This window comes from Eschscholzia californica, unplaced genomic scaffold, assembly GCF_041429995.1.
Source record: "Eschscholzia californica isolate CP2 unplaced genomic scaffold, dmEscCali1.0.p SCAF_1, whole genome shotgun sequence".
Lineage (NCBI taxonomy): Eukaryota > Viridiplantae > Streptophyta > Magnoliopsida > Ranunculales > Papaveraceae > Eschscholzia > Eschscholzia californica.
Window position 1 is genome coordinate 46,675,031 of NW_028238198.1, and position 23,080 is coordinate 46,698,110.

Consider the following 23,080-nt stretch of genomic DNA (forward strand, 5'->3'; position numbering starts at 1 on the left):
TTTATTTGGATGACCATATGGGTGCATATGTCCAGGGAGGGATTCGGGACTTTTACTTGGGTGGCGTAAAATTATATACCTAAATAATATTTTTTCGCGAACACTGTAATTAACAAAATACTTATATTAATTAATTATATTTATACATGAACGATTACAAACGCAATTTACGAGAGTCATGTTTTGAAATGTTCCCATAATCGACACATTGTTAATTTGACTAAAACATCTTTTTCAATGAAGGCTACTAAAATATCATTCAACCACGGATGACTCATCTTATTTCTTAAGCGTGTCTTGACTAGTTTCATAGCCGAAAATACCCTTTCAACAGAGTTAGTAGCAATCGACAAAGTTAGTTGAAGAGTTCTAACATATGTTTTGGATTGAATTTTATGGAGTTTAGGTAGTTGAATTGAATAGTTTTGAAACATAAAAAATATATACTTTGAATCCTTGTTAAGGGAGTATGTTTTATCTCTCTTAATTTCCACCAATGTTCTTGCAAGAGCTCTAACATATTATCTGAATTGAATTTTATAGAGTTCAGGTAGTTGAATTGAATAATTTCAAAACATTAAAGAAAATACGGAAGTGCTAGAATCATAAAAGATTTTGAAAAAAGAAGTTACCTAGCTGATGTGGCGGTTGTGATATTCATCTTTGAACGGTCCAGATTTAGTCAAACATTCAAACCAGAACCGCCACATCAGCTAGGTAACTTCTTTTGTCAAAATCTTTTGTGATTTTAACATTTCTCAAAAAAAATATATTTTAAATGATTGTTAAAGGAGTCGAACTCTTTACCTCCAACTTACTAACCCACACCGCTGCTGCTAAACTAAAGTTTTAGTTAATGTTTGATTTAAACGTGATTAGATGTATATCTTATATATATATATATATATATATATATATATATATATATATATATATATATATATATATATATTAGAAAAGAAAATTACTAGTACTACTAATTTTTTCGGGAGGATCAAGGGACACCCTCGCACCCCCTTAGATTCACGCCTACATATGTCAGTTGATTAGAGGAACCAAAACTTAGAGTCTTACTTTTCCACAAGAAATATTGTAGGGCACTTCTTGGATACCTTCATATATCCGACACAAGGTTTTGCTAGCATAGGAAATTGGGCCGAATATCAAATTTTAAACTTTTTTAAGTTAAAAAGATAAGTTATATTATGTTTGGTCAAGAATCCAAAATTTATATCTTTCTTGGTTAAAAGGTAAAAGCCTATATATTTGTATTTTGATTGGTTAAAAATCTAATATTTTTTAAAGATGTTGCAAATCTGTTGCAAAGTTGTCACAAAGTGTTGTAAAACTATTGCAAGGTGTTGCAAAGCTATCGCCAAAGTGTTGCAAAGTTGCCCCAAAGTGTTGTAAAGTTGTTGCAAAGTGTTGCAAAGCAGTTACAAATTAAAAAAAATACCTAAGAAGCTGAAGAGTAAAAAAATTTGATTGATCATTTTTCACCAAAACAAAAATTTGTAGAGAGTTTTGACTAAATTAATTTATTCCCTTGTTTGATCGTTGCATAAACAAATTAAATTGAGCTCCTTCTAAGTATGTAGGATATATGATAATTAAAGAATCTATATCCCAATAAAGGAATTTAAAACCAAAGGATATGTTTCTGCACTAAGAAACCAAGTACCTCAAAATGTAAATTTGTAGACGACATATTAACAAGGGAAGGTGCCATGCATGCATTCTACATTGACATCTTAATTGTTTGTCAATATATAGTACCTTTTACCTACCTTTAGAAACTAAATAACATTGACAACTTTTCTAGTAATAGAAAATTGAAGAAAGTCCAAAACTGCACTTGATCTCCACAGTTAATATGTCAAAATCTTCCTTAATTTCTAAATTAGGGTATCTTGAAAATATTTCTCCTACTGAAAAGCAATGCAATTTGTATAGGGTTAGAAGAACAGGAAGGGTTGTACTAGATTTAGCTAAGTCATGTGCTTGGAATTATTTATACTTATTTACTAAACGGTTTATATATGAAATCTCTTTTATTGGTGGTCTTATATTTATTACATAAATCTTCTTTACTAAAAAGAAAAAAATCAGTATATGTTCTAAGACTTTCACATACTGCAGTCAAAGTCAAAAAATTGCATGCCCTATGATCTTTTCATATGAAGGTGAAGATACCAATTATTTAAATCAAGGAGCCCAGAGAAGATCTTCCCCTGTAGGAATATATGTATGGATGAAAGATCTTCCCCTGTAGGAATAGGTAGAAAAAATTATTTAGGTGGGGATACCTTTTAAGTCTTTAATTTTTATCCCTCTACTTTTCTATACAGACGAAGTTGTATTATGACTAGTTAAATACTATCTGTTTTCTTTAATTATTTGTAGATTAAGTTTTTCATTTTAGTTTGTTTTAATTACGGGAAGATGACGGTTTAGTCAGAAAAATATTTAAGAAATGATAGAAAAAACATAGTACAATTTCAAAATGATTTTAATTTAATAGCAGCAAAATTTCAGAACTGTCTGAATTTTTTTTATTGTTTTTCAGATTGAAACGTATTATAGTTTGACTACAACACACACAGATGTTTGTTAATTTCTAACATATGTCTATCTTTTTTCCTCATTTGTTTTTCATTCTAGGTGGATGGTTTTTTTTTTTTTTTTTTTGTTGAAAGTTCTACGTGGATGGTTTCTAACATACTTTATGTGCTTGTTCACCTTTTTTTTTCTATATTTTTCTTAGAAACTAAGAATATACCTTAGGTAAAAAAAAAATACATGTTTGTTTCCACCATACCACGACTTGTTTTGTTCACAGACTTATTTGTCCACGACATGATATTTTAGTAAACTAACAGTCTGTTTCTACAAAACAACAATTTATTTCCGATCACCTGTTATTTTTCTAAATCATTCTCGGTCATATGTTTTGTCTATCCAAAATATATTATTGTATGCAAAACATAAAAAATTAATTTTTTTACCGTACTATAAATCAGACAAAAACACGAACATAAATTAAAAAGTATATCGTTTGAAGCAAAATGACTAAATTTAGACCAAATTATTCTCGAGTAATTTTAAAATAACACTTTTGGAAGGCGTCTTTGAAGTCAACCAGACTAGCAAGGCAATACTAACAAAATTTGACCAGATAACTAGCTAGGTTGCAATAATTTTTTTTTTCACTTCACTCAATTGTGATAGTGATTGGTGAATGCTACTTTCATACAAGAAATTTGTTCGGACAATTTCACCAAATCATGCATGAAAGTAACAAGTATAAGTGTATGACCTGAGTATTAAATCAAACACCAGCTGAAAGAATTACATTTTCAAATATTTAACATCAGAGTAGACAATACTGTCACAGTGTCCTATATTTATTTCCTAAACCAACCAAAAAACTGGAAAATTTTAAATTTATACCCTGAACATGATATTCTTTTCGGTTACAATGAAGTATAGCCTTATTTCCTAATTTAATATAACTGATGTTGTTCGGTTTATTGCATTGACGGACTCATTTCATGTTTGGAGCCACTTGCATCTTGAAATTAATTGAGTGTGAGCCTCACCCACTTACTACTAGTCAAGACTATCTTGTCTTGTAGCTAGCACATGGGTAGGCCCACTTCTATAGAGAAGATGACATCCAAAGTTTTCTTTCTCTTGACAGTTATCCTACATCTTCCAACTAGTGAAACTAAAGATGCTTTATAATAAGTTGCTTGACAACTCATAGTAAAGCACATGATAGAGTAAAGAAGGTTCCCACACGTGCGCACACACATGCGAGGCAATTAGGCTTTTGGCCATTTGGTTCTTTTGGACACTTTGGTTATTTGGCACTTGAGCTACTTGGCCCTTTGGATTGTGGCCCGTGAGCCCCTGAGCTCGGGCGCCGTGACCTCGAGTGCTCGGGAGCTTAAAGTGAAATCACTCTTTTGCCACGAAAAGCAGTTCCACTTTGACTCAAACTCGGATTATGACTAAGTCGGTGGGATTAACCTAATCAGTCTTTGAGTTTATCTAAATCTGATTTCGTGGGGTTAATCTAATTAGTTTCCGAGTTTATCTCCTTACTTCTCTACCACGTTTCCTAGTCGGTTAGGGTTTTCTTTAAGGCTATATATACTAGTCGAACTCAAGAGAGAAAACACACAACGCAACTTCAGCTATCTTCCTCTCTCCGTCTGCTTAAGCTTCGAGTTCTTCAATCTCCATTACTATCTTTGTCAGTGCAGACAGAGGAAGTAAGCTGTGGTTAATTCTTAGAGAGTGAACGAAAAACAGTAATTTGCACCAAGGTTACTCCGAAATCACTTTCAAAGCAGTGGCCTCCATACCACGACATAGCGAAGAAAGTTATTAGTTGTTCGTCTAATCCATTGATCTATCCAATATTTCCCACAGATGCTTCTTTCATCTCCATTAATAATACTATTGGAATAAATATGATTTGGCATAATAATTTGGCTCACATGATTGGAGCAAAATCTAACCCTACTAGAGTTAGAAGAGGTGAGGAAAGTGAAGTAATGGCCATCCTGTTGGGGATCAATTGGGCAGTGCAATATCTTCTAAAGTTCATCATTATTGAAAGTGATAATCTAGCGCTCATAAGGCATCTTCGTGGTGAAAAGCACCTTATTGAATGGCAACCATCTCGCATATTCAGAAGATAAAAGAGTTACTTCCTTAGTTTCAAATTATCATCAGTGAGAAGAATACTCTTTGGGTTCGTTGGGTGAAGAAATATTTGATCAGGGGAAAAAACTTCTGGACTATGGAGAATCCAACTAGTTGTTCGTGGTGTTGGAGACGTATTTTGGGCAGCAGAGGTTTGGCTGAAGAGTTAGTCCAGTACCTTATTCATGATGGCAGGAATACCTACTTCTGGTGAGATATTTGGCACCCGTTAGGGTCGCTTGCCGAGTATTTCAAAACGAATCAACGATTTGCATCCCAACTAAGAGAAGATGTCCGAGTGTCCGATTTTCTTATTAATGGCAATTGGGTAGTTCCTGACCGAGTTAGCCGTGCTTTCCGTGAGGTGTTTAATGAACAGCAGAATATAGATATGGGGGGTTTGGAGCATGACCTGTTAGTATGGAAGGTTACATCTTCAGGTGAATATACAGTAAGGGACACTTATAACGCTATTAGGCGAAGAGGAAATCGACAACCGTGGTCCAAATTAGTTTGGTGTACAGAGGGAGTTCCCAAGCACTCATTTATCGTCTGGATCGCACTTAAGCGAGGTCTGAAAACAAAAGCAAAATTGCGGGGTTGGGGTTTAGAGATGGATGAGCACTGCCCGCTTTGTCATTCTGGAGTGGAGACAGACGAACATCTTATTTTCCAATGTACCTTTTCGATATTTGTGTGGACAGAACTATTGCTTATGATGGACATATAACGCAATCACTCAGGTAATCTGGTAGAGGAAATTAATTGGTGTGTAGACACATTTCAGGGTAACTCACTCCTTGGCCGAATGGGAGGACTGGTGTTTACAACATATATTTATTACATATGGAAGGAACGAAATAACAGGGTGTTTAGAGGCGAGGAAAGGTCGAACAGGAAGACCTTAAAGGAAGTGATAAGAGCGGTCAAGATTAAAGTGACATCATGGAAACAGAAAGCAACCCAAACGAGCGAGGCATTGCTAATCATGGATCGTTGGAATCTAGCACTCCCACTTACCATGAAAATTGCAACTACATGTAAATGGAAGGGTCCTGAACTTGGCCAGATTCTTGTAAATACGGATGGCGCTTTTGACTCTTCATATGGAGGGTTTGGTGCTATACTGTGTGATAATAATGGAGATACGATTGTAGCAGCTGCAGCCATTACAATGAGAGCTGATGGGTCATGAAAATGTCCCATAGGAGTCGTTTAAATTAGTCGAGTTAGTTCGTTTCGAGTCTTTATTATAATAAAATGGTTGGTTTTCTTGATTAGGTGTCTTTTGGAGAGTTAGGTGTGAAAAACGATTAAAAACGAGGAAAAAAATGCATGAAGGGTATTTTGGTCATTTGGAGTCAAGGATATTCTGGTAATTTGGCCAATACGAGTACATGGGTGAAAAGTAGAGGTCAAGATGAGTCCGTAGGAGAAAACGGAAGTCAAATCGGAGTCCGGACGAGAGAATTATGTGAAGTCAAAGTCAGGTCAACAGTTTGTCAACATTCGGTCAATCTTCGGGATGTATTCTGGCACGCGGTATACCAGCACACACGTGTCGTAGTTCGGAGGTAGGAGCATCGAAATCCCGTGTTTCCGCTGGACATCGAAATGGCCCTTATAAGCATGATTCAGTGTAGCGCATCGCATCTTGCTCCAGTAGTCCCGCTCCCACGTTATAATCTTGGCCGCAACCTCCCGCGTCATCAAGATCGGACGGCTGCTGTGTGTCCCATGCTTTATTGCGTATTCCGTGCACCCGAAGCAGTTTAAGTACCGTGCTCCGAGACACGTGGCCTTGTATCGTCACTCCAGATCCGCGTGCTCTAGCATCGACGGCTGCTGTTCCTTCCGCAAATTAACACCATGATTCCGGCCACACCAAATCAAACCGAATTCCCAAGTTAAACCCTAGCCGCCAGCCCAACTAGGGTTTTATCCTTTTAAACCTTTCTATTTACCCTTTTAACCCTCATCTTCACACCTTTTATCATTTGACCCAACCAAAACCCTAACCCAACTCTATAAATAAATCTCTTGTTCCTCCATTAAAGGCTAGACTTGCAAACCCTCTCAATCCCCTCTTAGCCTTCCTCTCTCCTCTTAGCCTCTCTTTCCTCCTCCTTGTAGTAGTAAAACCCTAAACCATTTTCTCCTCTTTTAGCCTCCTTTTCTCTCTACCTCTTCTAAACTAAAAAACCTAGCCCCCCATTCTTTTCTTCTACTTTCTCTACCACCTTCATCTCTTCTCTACATTTTCTTTCCACTTCTAATTTCTTCTTCTAACCTTCTAATTTCTCCATACCTTCTTCTCTAAAATCTCTTCTTCTTCTATCTCTCTTCTAAATTTCTCTTCTTTTATCTTCTAATAAGCTATTATTTGGAGTTTGGGTAATATTCTTGAGACATTTGGAGCTAGTTTTGGATATCAAAATGGAGATACATGGGAATATGGAGTTTGAACATTCTTGGTGATTTCTTTCCATTAATCTTTTGTAATTCCATTTATGTTATAAATTCAATGAATATTACTTTAGATTCCATGAGTAGCTAAATTTGTATCTAGGGTGTAGAGGAAACCCATATTTGGGCTTATTTTGAGATATGTTATAAATCAATGAATCCTTATATTGAGCTTCAATGCCTATTGATTGTCATTTCATGTTGATTCTATAACCTTATTATCATTCATGCATTATAATTAGATATTTCATGCTTTTATTGAATTATTAGATGAGATATGCCTTTTAGATAATGAATAATAGTGTAGGAATTTAGTTTTATATGATAGTCAATCAAATATTCTTGATTTTGAATTGTGTTATTAAAGAATATTATCTGAAACCTAATTAGTTCATTAAGCTAGGTTTTGTGTTATAAACAAAAAGTGATTTGTTGATTGAATGCTTGTCGTAGTCCATTTATGTGGTGAAATCGAAATCCCTAGATTCTTTTTCTCACCTTGATTTCATTCTTATTAGTCTATTAGTATTGTTTTCTTTCTTTAAGTAGTTTCCAAATCAAATCAAATTTTTGAAAGAGGGTTTTTAATTCGAGATTTAGGTAAAATAGCTTGTCCTTTGGAACGATACTCGATCTTATTTTAAATACTATAACTTGACCCCTACACTCATGAAATGCATGGAGTCCGGTTAGGGCTCCAATTGGCTTTGAAATATGGTAGAACTCGGGTCAAGATAGCAACAGATTCTTTGCTTACTGTTTCTATCCTCACAAACCCAGAGAAACCACCACCGTGGCAGATCAAGAGATCGGTCCGAGAAATCAAATTATTATGGGAGCAATTCGAGGAGTATTCTATTATGCACGTGTATAGGGAAATAAACCAGGCAGCATATTACCTCTCAAAAATGAAACCCGCAAATGGAATGATCGAGATGACCCCAGAAGCAATGCCTGAGGAATTAAAGAAGTTAGTGAGAGATGACCAGAGGGGTGTAATTAGAATTAGGCATACTTAATTTGCTGATTGATATGTTTCTTTATAAGTTCTTAATATTTTATTTGTCATTTTCTGATTCATTAGTTTTGTAAAGGGTCGGGCCCTTCAACCCGTTGACAATTTCAAATAAAAAATCTTTAATCATGTTAATTGTGATCAGAAAAAGCCAACAGACTATTTAGCAAAATGGGCGAGGAAGCATCCTGGGGAACATTATTGGACTACTATTCCGTTTTCTCATTTGTTTTGTAACCAGACTCACTCTCCCTTGTTAATTGGATTAGCTTTCAACAAAAACAAAAAAAAACCTAAATACTTATACTTATTATACGAGGAGATAAGAATGAAACAGTAGAAACCTACAAGGTGGCCAATATATGGACCACCAATTTTTTTATATGGACAACTGTTTTCCGGCCCAGTGCGACTCAATTACATTTGACTGAGTTGACTTTGATTTAGTAAGGGGACAACTTCACGAGGCCTTGACGATTAACAATTATTAAATTGTGGACCAATGACAAAAACAATAATTAAAAATAAAAAAAATCTAATTATCATCTTCACCGTCTTCTTCTTCTTCAACGCGGCCGTTATGATGCTACGAGAACAACTTATGGACCAACATGTTAATGAACAGTGTGTCTTTGTTATTTTCGCAAGGTGTAAACTAAATTATCTATTTTGGGGTTCAAAGCCTATAAACCTTCATGGGAGATCGGGTCATCATTGTCATTCAAGAAAACAACAAAGAGTTTACTTAAAGGTACAATTTGATGATGATTTGGACTGTATCTATGAATAGTCTATTAATAGAAGAAGACTTCAAGAAACGAGAAGTGCCCCTCTGGTAAGATGACGACCCCTTCCCAAATTTCTCACTTATCCAAAGCCAAACTCACGTTAGAGAGAGAGAGAGAGAGAGATGGCGTCTGAAGATCAATACTCTATTCCTCTCCAATTTTTTCAATTTCTTCTCTATTTCCTCAAATTCGTTCTCTTTTAATGGATTTGCAGAAATTATATTCAGTTTCGATTAACCAACTTGTTAGAAAATTATTTAAGAACAAACACTTTTATGTATCCGCTTCATATCTTTAAGCCCTAAGCTTTGACTGATGGAGTATTTCTCGAATCCGAAAACTTACATAGAATTGCTACTGTTTCGGTGAATCCCACGAACAGTAGCAGTTCGTGGGTCTCAACCGAGTAGATCTGCTCGTGTTTTGTGGGTTTCCCAAGAGCAGATCTACTTGTTTCTTAGACAGAAAAAATAGTGTTTATGTTCTAAAATTTTCAAATCATTGATTTCTAAGTTTTTCAAGAAGTTTTAGGGTTCATGAAGAAAACATAGATCTTCCCTTTCTCTTTGGGAAGATTGTTCAACAAGTTCCTACCCTTTTTTATGTCATAATCAACAATACCTCCCAAAAACATTTCTCTCCCTAGACATTTGTTGGTGATGATGAAGATGTAGTAGAAGAAGACTAAAGTTAGGATTTATGAAAATAAGAGGGAGGAGTTAAAATAAAGTTCTAATTCTTGGATGACTAGAGTTAAAAATAACAAGTGTTGTCCCCTTAAAAACTATTGTCCATATAAATTTTGTAATATTTCTAGTTGTCCACATTAAATAGTTGTCCATATAAGAAAATTAGTTGTCCATGTATTGGACACCATTCTTATTGTACGGATTAATGTCATTAGTCTATTACACAGTTTAGTCATCTAAGTACGTAACCCCAACTACCACCAATGATGATCTAAACAGCAACTCAAATTTAAATAAGTGAATAGATTAATCTTGAAACTATAACTATTAGTTGTTATTGCTATTAAACACCCTCATAGTCTATCTTTGTTATATTTTTTAAATAATGAGAAACAATTTGAGGGAATCCCGTCAACCCCTAGAATTGCTAGTCCTATGATCAGAAATATATAGATCTACACCTTATAGCCATCACGAAATTGGCCCTATGATCTAATTTTAATTTTTGTAAGTTAGAAAGAGAAGCTATATTTTATTTGGTTAACAACCTAATATTAGTATTTTGTTTAGTTAAAAATCTAAATATTTGTATCTTGTTTAGTTAAAGTCACAATATCTTTTTCAACTCTCTTACAAGTTGTTGCGACCATCTTGCAAGATGTTGAAAACCTCTTCCAAACTTCTCACAAGTTGTTGGAAATTCTTGCAAACCTCTTACAAACTGTTGCAAATTACTAAAATACATAGAGAGTTGGAGACTAAAAAAATTTGAGCGATCCTCTGTCAACAAAATAAAATATTTATAGAGAGTTCTGACAAATTCTTTAGTGTCGGGTTTGAGCCTGAGAGTTAACTACTAGCATCTTCATTGTCTACTTCACAAAATAATTTGTATTTTATGTTATGTTGGTAAATATATTTTACTTATTTTTAACTAATTTTTTTATATTGTGATACGATAAGATTTTTAGACTATATTTTAGTTATTTTGGTTTCATTAATAAATAATTGTTCACACCCACTCTCAAAATGGATTCAATTATTGGTGGCTTTTTTATTTCTTGTAAACTAAAGAATTTATAATGAGTTGTTGGTCTAAGTATTGAATTTTTTTTATAATAAAATTTGAACGCGAATTGACAGTTTTAGTTGAGATGTAGAAAAGAATTACTCCTATATTTTACATCATTGGAGTGAAAGTTTTTCATGAAACTTTTCAATATCCTATTGGATAATATAGCAAATAGTAGACACTTTAGATTAGACCATGGATGAGTCCAATGTGTTTAATTAGCAGCCACTTTAAGTATTCCGCCTATCTCTTTTAGTAATAGTTAAATTTATGGATATATGACATAAAACTAACTTACATCAATTCTAGCTCTATCTGGAATATCAGGATGGAGGTGAAGATTCAAAACACTTATTATTTTCTTCTTTGTCTACAAAAGTGTTTAAATTATTCTAATGTATTTAAAATAAAAACTGATCCTTTGATAACTTAATTGAGAAATGGTTTTTTCCTGCTTTTCTGACATTTAAACGATCAACTCAAGGGTAGCTATAATATTTGAAGTTTTTTATAATGTTATTATGTTTGCTTAGGTACTTGAATATTTCTCAACCATTCTGGTCCAGTTATTGTTATTTCCTCGGTAATTACAGTAGCTAAATAATTCCTACGTGTTACATAAAGTAAACATTGTACAAGTTTCGGTCTTGTGACATGTGAAGTGTGTTAAGACTAGTAGTGTACATACTTGTATTTGTCTCTGTTCATAAGGTTATTATTGTAATTGTACTTCTTTCACCATCTCTATAAATACAATCGAATCCCTACATTGTAGGGCATCTTGAATGCAATACTTTACATGGTATCAGAGCCATCAATCACTAAGAAATTTTTTGGTTTTCAGTGCCATCTTCTTCATCTTTTTCTTCTACTTCTTAATCATGGCCGCCTCCACTGAAAATACCCCTTCTCCAACTTTCATTTCTTCACCTTCAGTTCCTCCTTCTCCCTCCATTTTTACTCTACCCTCACTTACCAACATTGCAAATCTCATTTCCATTCGTTTGGACAACTCCAACTACCTTCTTTGGAAGAGTCAGTTGCTTCTCATTCTTCACTCTCAGGATCTTTTCAAGTTTGTTGATGGTTCCTTTCCCCCTCCACCTGAAACTCTTCCTTCGTCTCTAGCTGAAGGCTCTTCTTCCTTAACCCCAAACCCTGATTTTGCTTACTGGTACAGAGTCGATCAGATGCTTCTATCATGGCTAAATGCCACTTTAACTGAGCCTATTTTAACTCAAGTTCTTGGCCTCACCTCTTCTCGAGCAGTTTGGGAATCCCTTGAAAGAACCTTCTCCTCTGTTAATTCAGCTCGATTGATGAATCTTAAACTTCAACTTCAAACCACCAAGAAAGGTTCTCTCTCTGTTTCTGATTATTTTCTTCGTTTGAAATCCCTCTCTGACTCTTTAGCTGCTATTGGTCATCATGTTGCTGATGACGAATTGGTTCTCATTGCTCTTGCTGGTCTTGGTAGTGATTATGAAGGGTTTGTAACCTCCATCACTACTCGTACTCTACCTCCATCCTTTTCAGAGCTTCACTCTCTTCTTCTTACCCATGAATTTCGTCTACAATTTGTAGCTAATTCCACTTCTCCTCCATCAGCTCTCCTCACTCAATCCTCTGTTCCCACTCCATCTCCCCCCCTCCTTTCGCCAAAACAATCAACATTCAAATCGAGGAAGCAGAGGTCGCTTCTCTAACAGAGGAGGAGGTCGTGGTAGATTCTCAAACAGAGGATACTCCCAACGACACTCTGTTCTTGGACCTCCTCCTGATCGACAACCTCTCATCTGTCAATATTGTGGGAGAGTGGGTCACTCTGCTCGTCAGTGTTATCTTCTTCTTCGTCCAAATGATCTCAATCAGTCCTTTGCTGCCTTAGGCATTGACTCTATTCATTCTGATCCACATTGGTATATGGACTCTGGAGCTACAACTCATATTGCATCTGATACTGCTTCTCTCATCTCTCAAGCTCCAGCACCTGAAAGTGTCATGGTGGGAAATGGAAACACTGCTTCCGTAGCTGGTATTGGTAATATATTTCTCCCTTTTCATAACTTAACTCTTCAAAATACCTTACTCGTACCTTCTTTCAAGAAAAATCTTCTTTCACAAGAAACAGTAGTCCTAAAACCCATTCTAAATCGCGAAATGTCCAATTAGTTGTCCCTCGTCCAAAAATTGGCATTTAATCCAAATTGTTTTTGGACCAAACTTAGTTTTAGAAAGAATTATCGGGAAAATCGAGGTCCAAAATTGATTTTTTTCAGACCAAAATATCTTTCCGCTTATGAAATTCCGTTAACTCTCATAACACATTGTAAACGTATTATGAATGATCATAATACGTTAGGACAAATCTTATTTTGTTCTTGGATTCCAATACATAATCATTTTCTTCTCATATAATGTTTTTTCTCGTCCTAATGCACCATTAACAAAAATGACACGTAATGAATAAGCACATACGATATAGTTTTCAATAATACGCTGTGAGCACAAGCTAAATTTGGATTAATTAGTGTATCAAATAAATCTCATCTTCTATTGTTTTCTGTAGGACAAATTTTTACTTTGGTCATTCATTAGAGGTAAGATTTTATCATTAGTTCACCATTAATGTCATTTCTAGCGAGAGAGATCGAATCGAAATAAACATTGAGTACATCATCATCTGCTCAAGTTTCATTTGTAATTTCTCTATAGAACAAGAATTAGTAGATGTATCTGTTAAATTCACGATTATGTGATAATCAGGTACAGACATTGAAATAATTGACACGATAATATAACGTGGTTCAGTCGAATAATAACGACCTACATCCACGAAGAAATAATTGTTTCATTAATGATCACCATGACTTGTGGGTTTGATCGGTTACATTGGTCAGACATAACTCGACTATTTAATTCCTAGAACCCTCTCCTATTTATAGAAAAATTAGGGTTTCCTAATTTCTCCTAACTAAACTAGGAAGAATATAATGTAAAGATAATTACAAGAGATCCTAAATATATGTAACTAAATATCTCTGGATCTTCATATATCTTGGACTCATCTTTATCGCCGGATCTCTTCATCTCGATCCGTCTCATATCTTTTATATCTTCCAGTAGTTTGGACTCATCTTGATCCTCGAATCTCTTCATCTCGACCTGTCTCTAATGTCACGTATCCTGTTAGTATGTACAGCAATTCTATTTTTCATATCTTCATTTATAATATCATATAGACAATCTTTGAAGGCTCTTTTGATATATAATTGCATAAAATTTTGTTTTTCTCTTGACCGATCAATTATATTCATTTTTAGGATTTTCTTTCTTTCTCTGAAAATCCCAATTTTCATGACATATAATGATCTATCATACTACTCAAATATTTGTTCATAATACGTTATTTCTTAGAGCATGCCAGTTTCCCGTTTGTCATGTGAAAGAGTAGAGTAACACGAACGTCATTTTAGACCTCTATTATATTTTTCTCGAACCAGAATCTCCCGCCTGTTTATTAACTATGGGATGGGGAAATTTGGACTTCGGTTCAAAAAGATCATTCAATTTTTTAGTTTTTAGCTCCCTGAGTACTTTTTTTTTACTTTGCAACACCTTGCGACAACTTTACAACTGTTGCGACAGCTTTGGAGCAGCTTGCAACACCTTACAACAACTTTGTAACACCATACAAACACTTTGTAATGCCTTACAACGCTTTGCAACTGCAACCCCTTGCAACACCTTGCAACCCTTTACAACACCTTGGAACACATTTGTAAAAAATATTGGATTTTTAACCAAACAAAATACACATTTGGTTTTTAACAAAAAAATACAAAATTTGTGTTTTTTTTTTGTTGACAGTATATATCATTAAGCCAAAAGAGTACGATTACAATACATGTTAGACAGAAAGTTAGGTATATATCTCCAAAATTTAGATCTATTTTTCCTCCTATCCTATTTCGCCAGCTTGTCTGCTTGAATATTTTGATTGCGGTTTCTATAATTGAACATGACATTCGCAAACTTTTTACGGATTTCCTTAACTTGTCGCATATGGATCATCGATTGCCACTTGATGTTGTGCCTTGGGTTGTTCAGATGCTGTATAAGATTGAGATGATCACTTTCAATGATAATATCCTTGTAATTGTTTTCTTCTACCCATTTCATGCCCTCTAGAATAGCTATGGCTACACTTTCCTCACTAGTTCTTGCTCGAGTTGTGTGAACTTTCGCCTCCTTGAATTGTGATATCTGTTGACGCATAAACATTCATTTTTATAAAAAGTAAATTTGGGGGTTGCCATTTGCTTACTGTTTTTGGCGCTGTTTATTTCGCAATAACATTCATTCTAGGAAAAACCATAATTTGATTTATAACTTTAATAGTTGGATTAGTATTATGCTGAAAACAGTTGTAGCATATGGCCTTCCAAATATGCCATAGAATAGTAACAAAGTGAATGTCATTTGAGGTATGACTATTTTCTCGAGGGGTCCTCCAGGAGAGGATCCATTCGTAGTGAATGTTAGAAGATAGGATATTAAAGTGGAACCAAATAATTTTTACAAAATGGAAGTGAAAAAGAGCATGTTCTATGGTTTCAATTTCATTACAGTTTGAACATATGTAAATACTTCCTATAAATTTTCCAATCTACTTACCCAATTTGTGTTTTAAAAAAGAAAATATAACTTGTCTTTTTAACTAAAAAAAATTAAAATTAGATCACGACCCCAATTTTCTGATCCTCTAGATTATTACCAAGCTTTGTTTTCACCAACCAAATAAGTTTATCAAAGTTTGTCAAAAACAGACAAAAATGAAATAAAGACGGGCATCCTTTCAAAGTCTCCCCTCCCCTTTCCTCCCATTGTTCACCTTTCGAAGTCTTCAGACATATGTGTATAGAATCTTTATTATAAAAATCAAAATTAAGTCAGTGTAAGACAATTCATGGTACAGAAATATACATGTGCCTTAGTTTCATTACAATCCCTCAGAAAGAGAAAAAAAAAATTAAACTTATAAAGATCTTATCATATCTCAATTATTTAAACCTGCTGTTATTGATCATGGTAGAGAGAGAAACTAAAGTCGCCACCGTTTGGGCTCGAATATGTTCCAAAGTAAATATATAAAATCCACCATTTTCCACGAAAGGATCTTATAATTGTTGTCCATTATTTCTCTAAATAAAGAAAAAGGAAAACAGACAAAGTTAAAGAGAAAACGCTAAAAGGAAAAGTTAGTAAAACAGCATATCTAATCACGACTTCAACGAAAAGAAGAGAAAAATATCTAATCACGTATAATTCAAGTGCAAATTGACATCATAAGTGTTGTCGGCAAAAATAAGGTCTTGAGTCTGATCTTAACTTCGAAAAAATAATTCCAAATTAACCACGGGTAGGTAGGTGTTTTTACTACTCTTGCTGCCCCGAATTACAAACTAAATAACATGACGTAATTAACCTCCACGAATGTATAAATTACTAATTGATCTTTAATTTAAATCAAAATACAAAGAACCTATTGATTTTGAGCCACTTTATAAAATAATAGGGAGTCCTCCTACTTCAAGTCTATTTTATTGTGTTTTCAGTTTATTATAGTCAAGTTGACAAAGTTTCAACTCAACACTCAAGCCGACAAGTTAGCCAAATGAACAAGAAAAAAGAATATTTTCAAGACCTGGCAGAATGTTCCTTACATTCTTGTTAGAATGTACTGTAGTAAGTTTTTAATCGTTCAACAAAAAAAAAAAAAAAAAAGTTTTTAATCCCATGTAGTGACTCTTAATTTTAATATATATACTCAATTCAACAAAAAGAAAAGTTGAATATCATTGCTAAATAGTAAAACTAATAGTTATGATAACATTGATTCTCATTTTGATGAAATGGAAAATGAAAACCTATGTGCTCTTTCTTCCAACTACCCAAACAAAAAAAAGTTAAATATGTGAGATGAATTGCATTCTTAATTTTGTGAAACCGAACATTAAACAAAGTGAATAAGATTCCAATATTTCGTATTTCATTTCTGTACACTAAAAATGATTTTATAGATAAGGCGACCACTCAATCAAGTAAGAAACTAATTGTTAAAACCATTGTAAAAGATCCAACTTCAATCAAGAGTAGATTCGGATCAAAACTTTTTTTTTTTTCTTCATTTGCATGTGGGTACATGCAAATAAAGTTAAAATCGATAAAAGAACAAAGTTAGAATGGGTCCATTACATGTTAACATCCATTATTTAAATAAAGACTGACGTGTTCTAATAAGACTACATTTTATTTAGGTATTTTATTTCTCCTCCTTAGGAGAGTTTAGAGGGAAGTCTTCAAGTCTATTTCAGTAGGTAAAGAGTGACAAAACACCAAGAGCTATATAAAGGAGGGTGGAGGCTTGCTTAAGATCATAACCCAAAACCCATTTGCTTCTGTAGATATGGGAAGAACAGGAGCAAGGAAGGGGGCCTCGATGGCTTCCTTCATCACCACCTTCTTAGTTGTTTTTATTTCTCTCAATTTGCCATTAGAGATCATGGCTGATGGTTATTTATACTCTTCTCCACCACCACCTGTCCCAAAGAAGTCCCCTCCTCCTCCTCCTTACCATTATAAATCACCCCCACCCCCACCACCAGTTTACAAATACAAGTCACCACCTCCACCAGTTTATAAGTATAAGTCTCCACCACCTCCTACTCCAGTGTACAAGTACAAGTCACCGCCGCCGCCGGTTTACAAGTACAAATCACCACCACCACCAACTCATGTATATAAATACAAATCTCCTCCTCCACCAGTTTACAAATACAAGTCACCACCACCCCCTACACATGTGTACAAGTACAAGTCTCCACCTCCTCCAGTTTACAAATATAAATCACCACCTCCCCCTGTTCATGTATACAAATACAAGTCTCCACCCCCTCCAGTTTATAAATACAAATCTCCACCTCCTCCAGTTTACAAGTACAAGTCACCACCTCCTCCTATTCATGTATACAAATATAAATCTCCACCTCCTCCAGTCTACAAATACAAGTCACCACCTCCTCCTGTTCACGTATACAAATACAAATCTCCACCACCTCCCGTCTACAAATACAAGTCACCACCTCCTCCTGTTCATGTGTACAAGTACAAATCTCCACCCCCTCCAGTTTACAAGTACAAGTCACCACCACCCCCTGTTCATGTGTACAAGTACAAATCTCCACCTCCTCCAGTTTACAAGTATAAATCACCACCTCCCCCCGTTCATGTGTACAAGTACAAGTCTCCACCCCCTCCAGTCTACAAATACAAATCACCACCACCTCCAGTACATGTGTATAAATACAAGTCCCCACCCCCTCCAGTCTACAAGTACAAGTCACCACCTCCCCCTGTTCACGTGTACAAGTACAAGTCCCCACCCCCTCCAGTCTACAAGTACAAGTCACCACCTCCCCCTGTTCACGTGTACAAGTACAAGTCCCCACCCCCTCCCGTTTACAAGTACAAATCACCACCTCCCCCAGCTCATGTGTACAAGTACAAATCTCCACCTCCCCCAGTTTACAAATACAAGTCACCACCTCCCCCTGTTCATGTATACAAATATAAGTCTCCACCTCCTCCAGTCTATAAATACAAATCACCACCTCCTCCTGTTCATGTGTACAAGTACAAGTCTCCACCTCCTCCTGTTTACAAATACAAGTCACCACCTCCACCTGTCTACAAGTACAAGTCGCCTCCACCCCCAACACCCGTCTACAAGTACAAATCCCCACCCCCTCCAGTTTACAAATACAAGTCCCCACCACCTCCAGTCTACAAATACAAATCTCCTCCACCACCTGCTTACCTGTATACATCACCTCCTCCTCCTCATCATTACTAAAAAGCCTGCGAACAACGGTAGGTTTATGATTATATTTTTTTAAAACATTTCAAACCTCCTAACTAATGTGATATGAAATGAAACATGGAACTAATTCTTTTTTTTTTCTTGTTCTTATTTTGCAGGTAGTTCATTTGTAATTTATGGATTCCAAAGTTTGAAATAAATTCGGAGTGCTGTATATTGCAGATCAGTTTCACGTGCAATAAAATGCTTTTGTTTTGTGTGGTTCTTGTTTAGTTTTGTTGAAGCTCAATAAACTTTGAAATGTTGTCGAGATTGGAAAAAATGAAGCGAAAAATGCATCAAATCTTTCAATGTTGTAACGAACTATATCGTAGTTGTACTTCATCCTAATCAATAAATGGATTTTTAATTTGAACTTGTTTTTCTTTAATGCTATATGCTTCAATCCCATAAATCACTATACAATAAGGGTACTTACAATATTGTAACAAATCCTTGCTTATTTGGTATGGAGTTTCGACTTCGATGATTAGCTTGTTATTAAAATAGTATTAAAAATCGAATAGTAAAAAGAAAATTTCAATGAGCAATAAACAGAAAATTAAATAAGTGACTTATCTTTTTGCAGTGCTGAAATCAAGTATTAATCGAACCAACCAGAAAGAATGAACTTGCAATAAACCGTAGTAAAATAAAGGTGGAACAGAGGCACAAGTTGGACTCGCTTTCCTGAAGACTTTAAACGCCCCTGCTACCGTAGAATTAGGTATTGCTTTGCAGTCTGTGAACGTAGTCCCCTAGGATTCAACTATTCCTTATCAAAATTGAAGAAGCAAACTTCAATTTTGATCTACTGATCTTGATAGAATTCGAAACAGAGAGAAGTAAACAGAGAACTGAGAGAGAGAGATAGAAGACGAAATAATTTTTCTGTGTGTTTTACTTCTGGGAGTTTATCCCTATTTATAGAGTACGAAATCAAATCATAAGACCTTGGGTAGTTTTGATCCAACGGTGGAGAAAAAGTAGCCAGTAGAGGAAGAATAGGTCTGAGAAAATTAAGGAGGTGGACTCTTTCCACTAGCCAGTAGGGGAGGAAAAGGTCAGAGAAAAATTATGGCATTTCTCTGGTAAACCGAGACCGAGACCGGTTCCGGGTCAGTGACCCGACCCACGAGGGTGTGAAAGGTATAAATATAAGTGTGCTTAAGGTAAGAGTGCCTCTAAAAAGTAATGGGTCTCTCCTCCGGAGAGCACTATTGTAACCCCAAGGGCCACACCCCTTTACACCCAACTTTATCCTTATAAACACAAGCTTGTTTTTCTCTTTGAGAGATGTGGGACTAAAGTAATATTGTGTTGTGAAAGACTCTTTAGTACTTAATAGATTTTATTCAAAACCTATTACTAACAGCTCAAATTAGTTAGTTAGGAGTTTGTTTAGTGGTTATGGAGGTCGTCAAAAGTGTGTCATCACATTTACCAAATATATTTTGGAAATGATGTGGATGGGAATTTGGAGGTCCAATGCTAAACTTTAAGAGGAGATTCCACGCATCTTTCCTTATTTCATATGAGAAATACATCTTATAACACTTTTACTTACATAAGTAATTCATTCCCTTCAATATAAAGCTAGCTCAAGAGGTAAGTCTTTTCTTCCCCTTGTAAAATGACTATCACTCTTTCCACAATAGATGTGAGAGGTGACTCCAACAATTTTTTTCTTACATATGGTAGATGGCCATCCATGAAAGGATGTCAATTACTTCTATATAAGGACGTACGCCCTGAGGTAATTTGAGTTGAATGAGTAACTAGAAAGAAGTAGGACTCGAGAAGTTCCTTATTGATGTGAAGAAAGGAGCCTAACTACCTCAGTACCTCAATATGTATTTTTATTTGTTTCTGTGTCAAACAGGGGTTCTTAGTTTTAATTAGTTTAGATTTTGGAAAGTCTACTAATTTTAAGAAATTTAAGGTTCTTTTTAAAAATTTCTCCATTGGAGTTTGAATTTATCTCGGTTTTGTCCTTAAATGTAGATCCCTTTCTTAGGGTATCTAGTTAATGTGGTAATTTACCCTGTTGAACTTCCATACAATAGTCCAAATCAAAGAAAACCCTCCACTTACTTTTAGGTCCACGTAAATTCAATGTTCTCCTTTTGCTTAAATCTAGACCGGCGAAATCGAATCAATGGCCTAGATTGTCATTTACCCATCCTCCACTAAAATCCTTTTGTTTTACTAGGACAGCGCCGCCCCTTATTATAAGTTACTAAGAAAATATTTTCTTTAGTCAGTTTATATGATTGGAAAATGCTAAAACCACAAAAGATTTTGATAAAAGATATTACCCAGCTGATGTGGCGGTTGTGGTTTGAAAATTTAACTAAATCTAGGCCATTGAGAGATGATCATCACAGCTGTCACATCAGCTGGGTAACTTCTTTTATCAAAATCTTTTGTGATTCTAGCACTTCTGTTTTCTAAAAACTTTTTGTTTTCAGATTTTTTGTATTATATTTTAGAACTTTTCTTTTATTAGATGTTGTTTAGGTTTAGGAAATCTCTAATATCGTATCAAAATGTTTCTCTAAATTTTTTATTCATCCAATAAATTCAATTGTACTCCAATTCGACATTGTTTATGACACTTTTCTCTGTAGTTTAGAGTATTCATCTTTTCTGAAGTTTTAACCATTGTTCCAGGCTTTTTTTACCAAGTTTTTCGTGTGTCAAACTCACTTGTTTGCGTCTATTGGTACCGTGGTATGGAGTTCTTGAAAGAAAATAACAAGCAATCTAGGTAGTGATTTAAATTAAACAAGTATTTTACATCACAACTGATTATCTCTAAGGGGGGGGGGGGGGGGGGGGGGGGTAGTGGATTAGGACTTTCACAGACTTTCATAGACAAAATATTCCGTAGACATTTCAAAACATTTTGGATGACTTTTTATAGACAACATGTCTTCATAGACATTTTCAAGACATTGAGTTTGTAGACAAAATGTCTTTATAGACATTTCAAGACATTTGATCCATAGACAAAATGTCCTGGGGATAGACATTTATTATTTTAATATAATTATTATTGTTTAATCACATGAAATAATATATTTATACTAACATTTCAAATATATTTTTTTTTCGACTTTCGTAGACATCTGTGAATATTTGTGGACATTTGGTAGACATTTCTCATTTTAATATTATTATTATTGTTTAATCACATGAAATAATATATTTAGACTAAGGGGGGGGGGGGTATTGGATTGAGACTTTCGCGGACATTTGAGAGTCCGCGAAAGTCCGAGACATTCAAATCCAGACATTTGAGAGTCCACGAAAGTCTGAGGCATTCAAATCCAGACATTTGAGAGTCCACGAAAGTCTTAGGCATTCAAATCCAGACATTTGAGAGTCTATGAAGTCCACCAAAGTCTGGGACATTTTGGAAGACAATCGAATGCCTCGGACTTTCATAGACTCTCAAATATCTGGATTTGAATGCCTAAGACTTTCGTGGACTCTCAAATGTCTAGATTTGAATGCCTCAGACTTTCGTGGACTCTCAAATGTCTGGATTTGAATGCCTCGGACTTTCGCGGACTCTCAAATGTCCGCGAAAGTCTCAATCCAATACCCCCCTAAGAAAATCTTTATAGTCATAGTGGCCTTACTGAGCATTTGGAAGTCCGGATCGTACAACCACATGAAAACAAAAAGAACATTGATCAGACCCATTAAGTTAGAGGTTAAGGTAGAGATAGAAAGAAGAAGGAGAGAGAGGGTGACACCCTTATGCCACACGAGTGTGTGGGAGGTGAAAATGTACGTACCACGCAAATTTGATACCTTCTTTATGTTTAGTTTGAAATTTTAACATTGCTTTTTCATTCTCTCATAATCAGAATTACGCAAATTTAAACTTTAACCTTAAAAGCTCGTCGAGAAGAACTTATTTGTATGTATATCGGAACCGTCGCACATGTGTTACTCAAAATCTTATCTCGGTTGTCAACAAATGGCACCCTAGTTGGTAATTGCATCAATTCCGCAATATGAATGTCTCAGGTTTTATCCCATTAATTTATCTTCGGTATAGATAAACTAATAAAGTAATGGGCTTTAGGCCATTAATTTCGTTAGACTTTATGGAAGTAGTAATTCGACAGTTATCGTGCTTATCACATCATATCGATGTATCGATGCTTTTGTAAAGACAATTGTAATCAATATTCAGAAAATCTTATCTGGTTGATATGTAATTTTCTAAAGGGGCCCTCATGTGGTGGGGGACATGTGCGATTGCACCAAGTTTCTGAGAGTCTGTTCTTTTCGATATCAGATTTGAGATCTTTGTAATAATTGCAATGTCAACACATGTATTAGAGAAATTTGGTCATTTCAAGCTAACAACATTATAAAGAGCATGTCTCTCCTAATCAA

At 35.1% G+C, this 23,080-nt stretch overlaps 1 protein-coding gene across 1 annotated transcript; it reads left to right on the top strand.

The window, feature by feature from the left end:
* The first annotated feature begins 17,045 nt into the window (after positions 1 to 17,045).
* On the top strand, positions 17,046 to 19,040 carry LOC147567195 (uncharacterized). The gene is made up of 2 exons (XM_086653808.1): positions 17,046 to 18,675; positions 18,784 to 19,040. Exon 1 carries the CDS (start codon positions 17,213 to 17,215, stop codon positions 18,656 to 18,658), a length of 1,446 nt encoding a protein of 481 aa, XP_086509934.1. The 5' UTR covers positions 17,046 to 17,212; the 3' UTR covers positions 18,659 to 18,675; positions 18,784 to 19,040.
* Positions 19,041 to 23,080: the final 4,040 nt, after the last annotated feature.

Coding starts and splice junctions, on each gene's coding strand:
- LOC147567195 (XM_086653808.1), top strand. CDS start 17,213: ATGGGAAGAACAGGAGCAAGGAAGGGGGCCTCGATGGCTTCCTTCATC.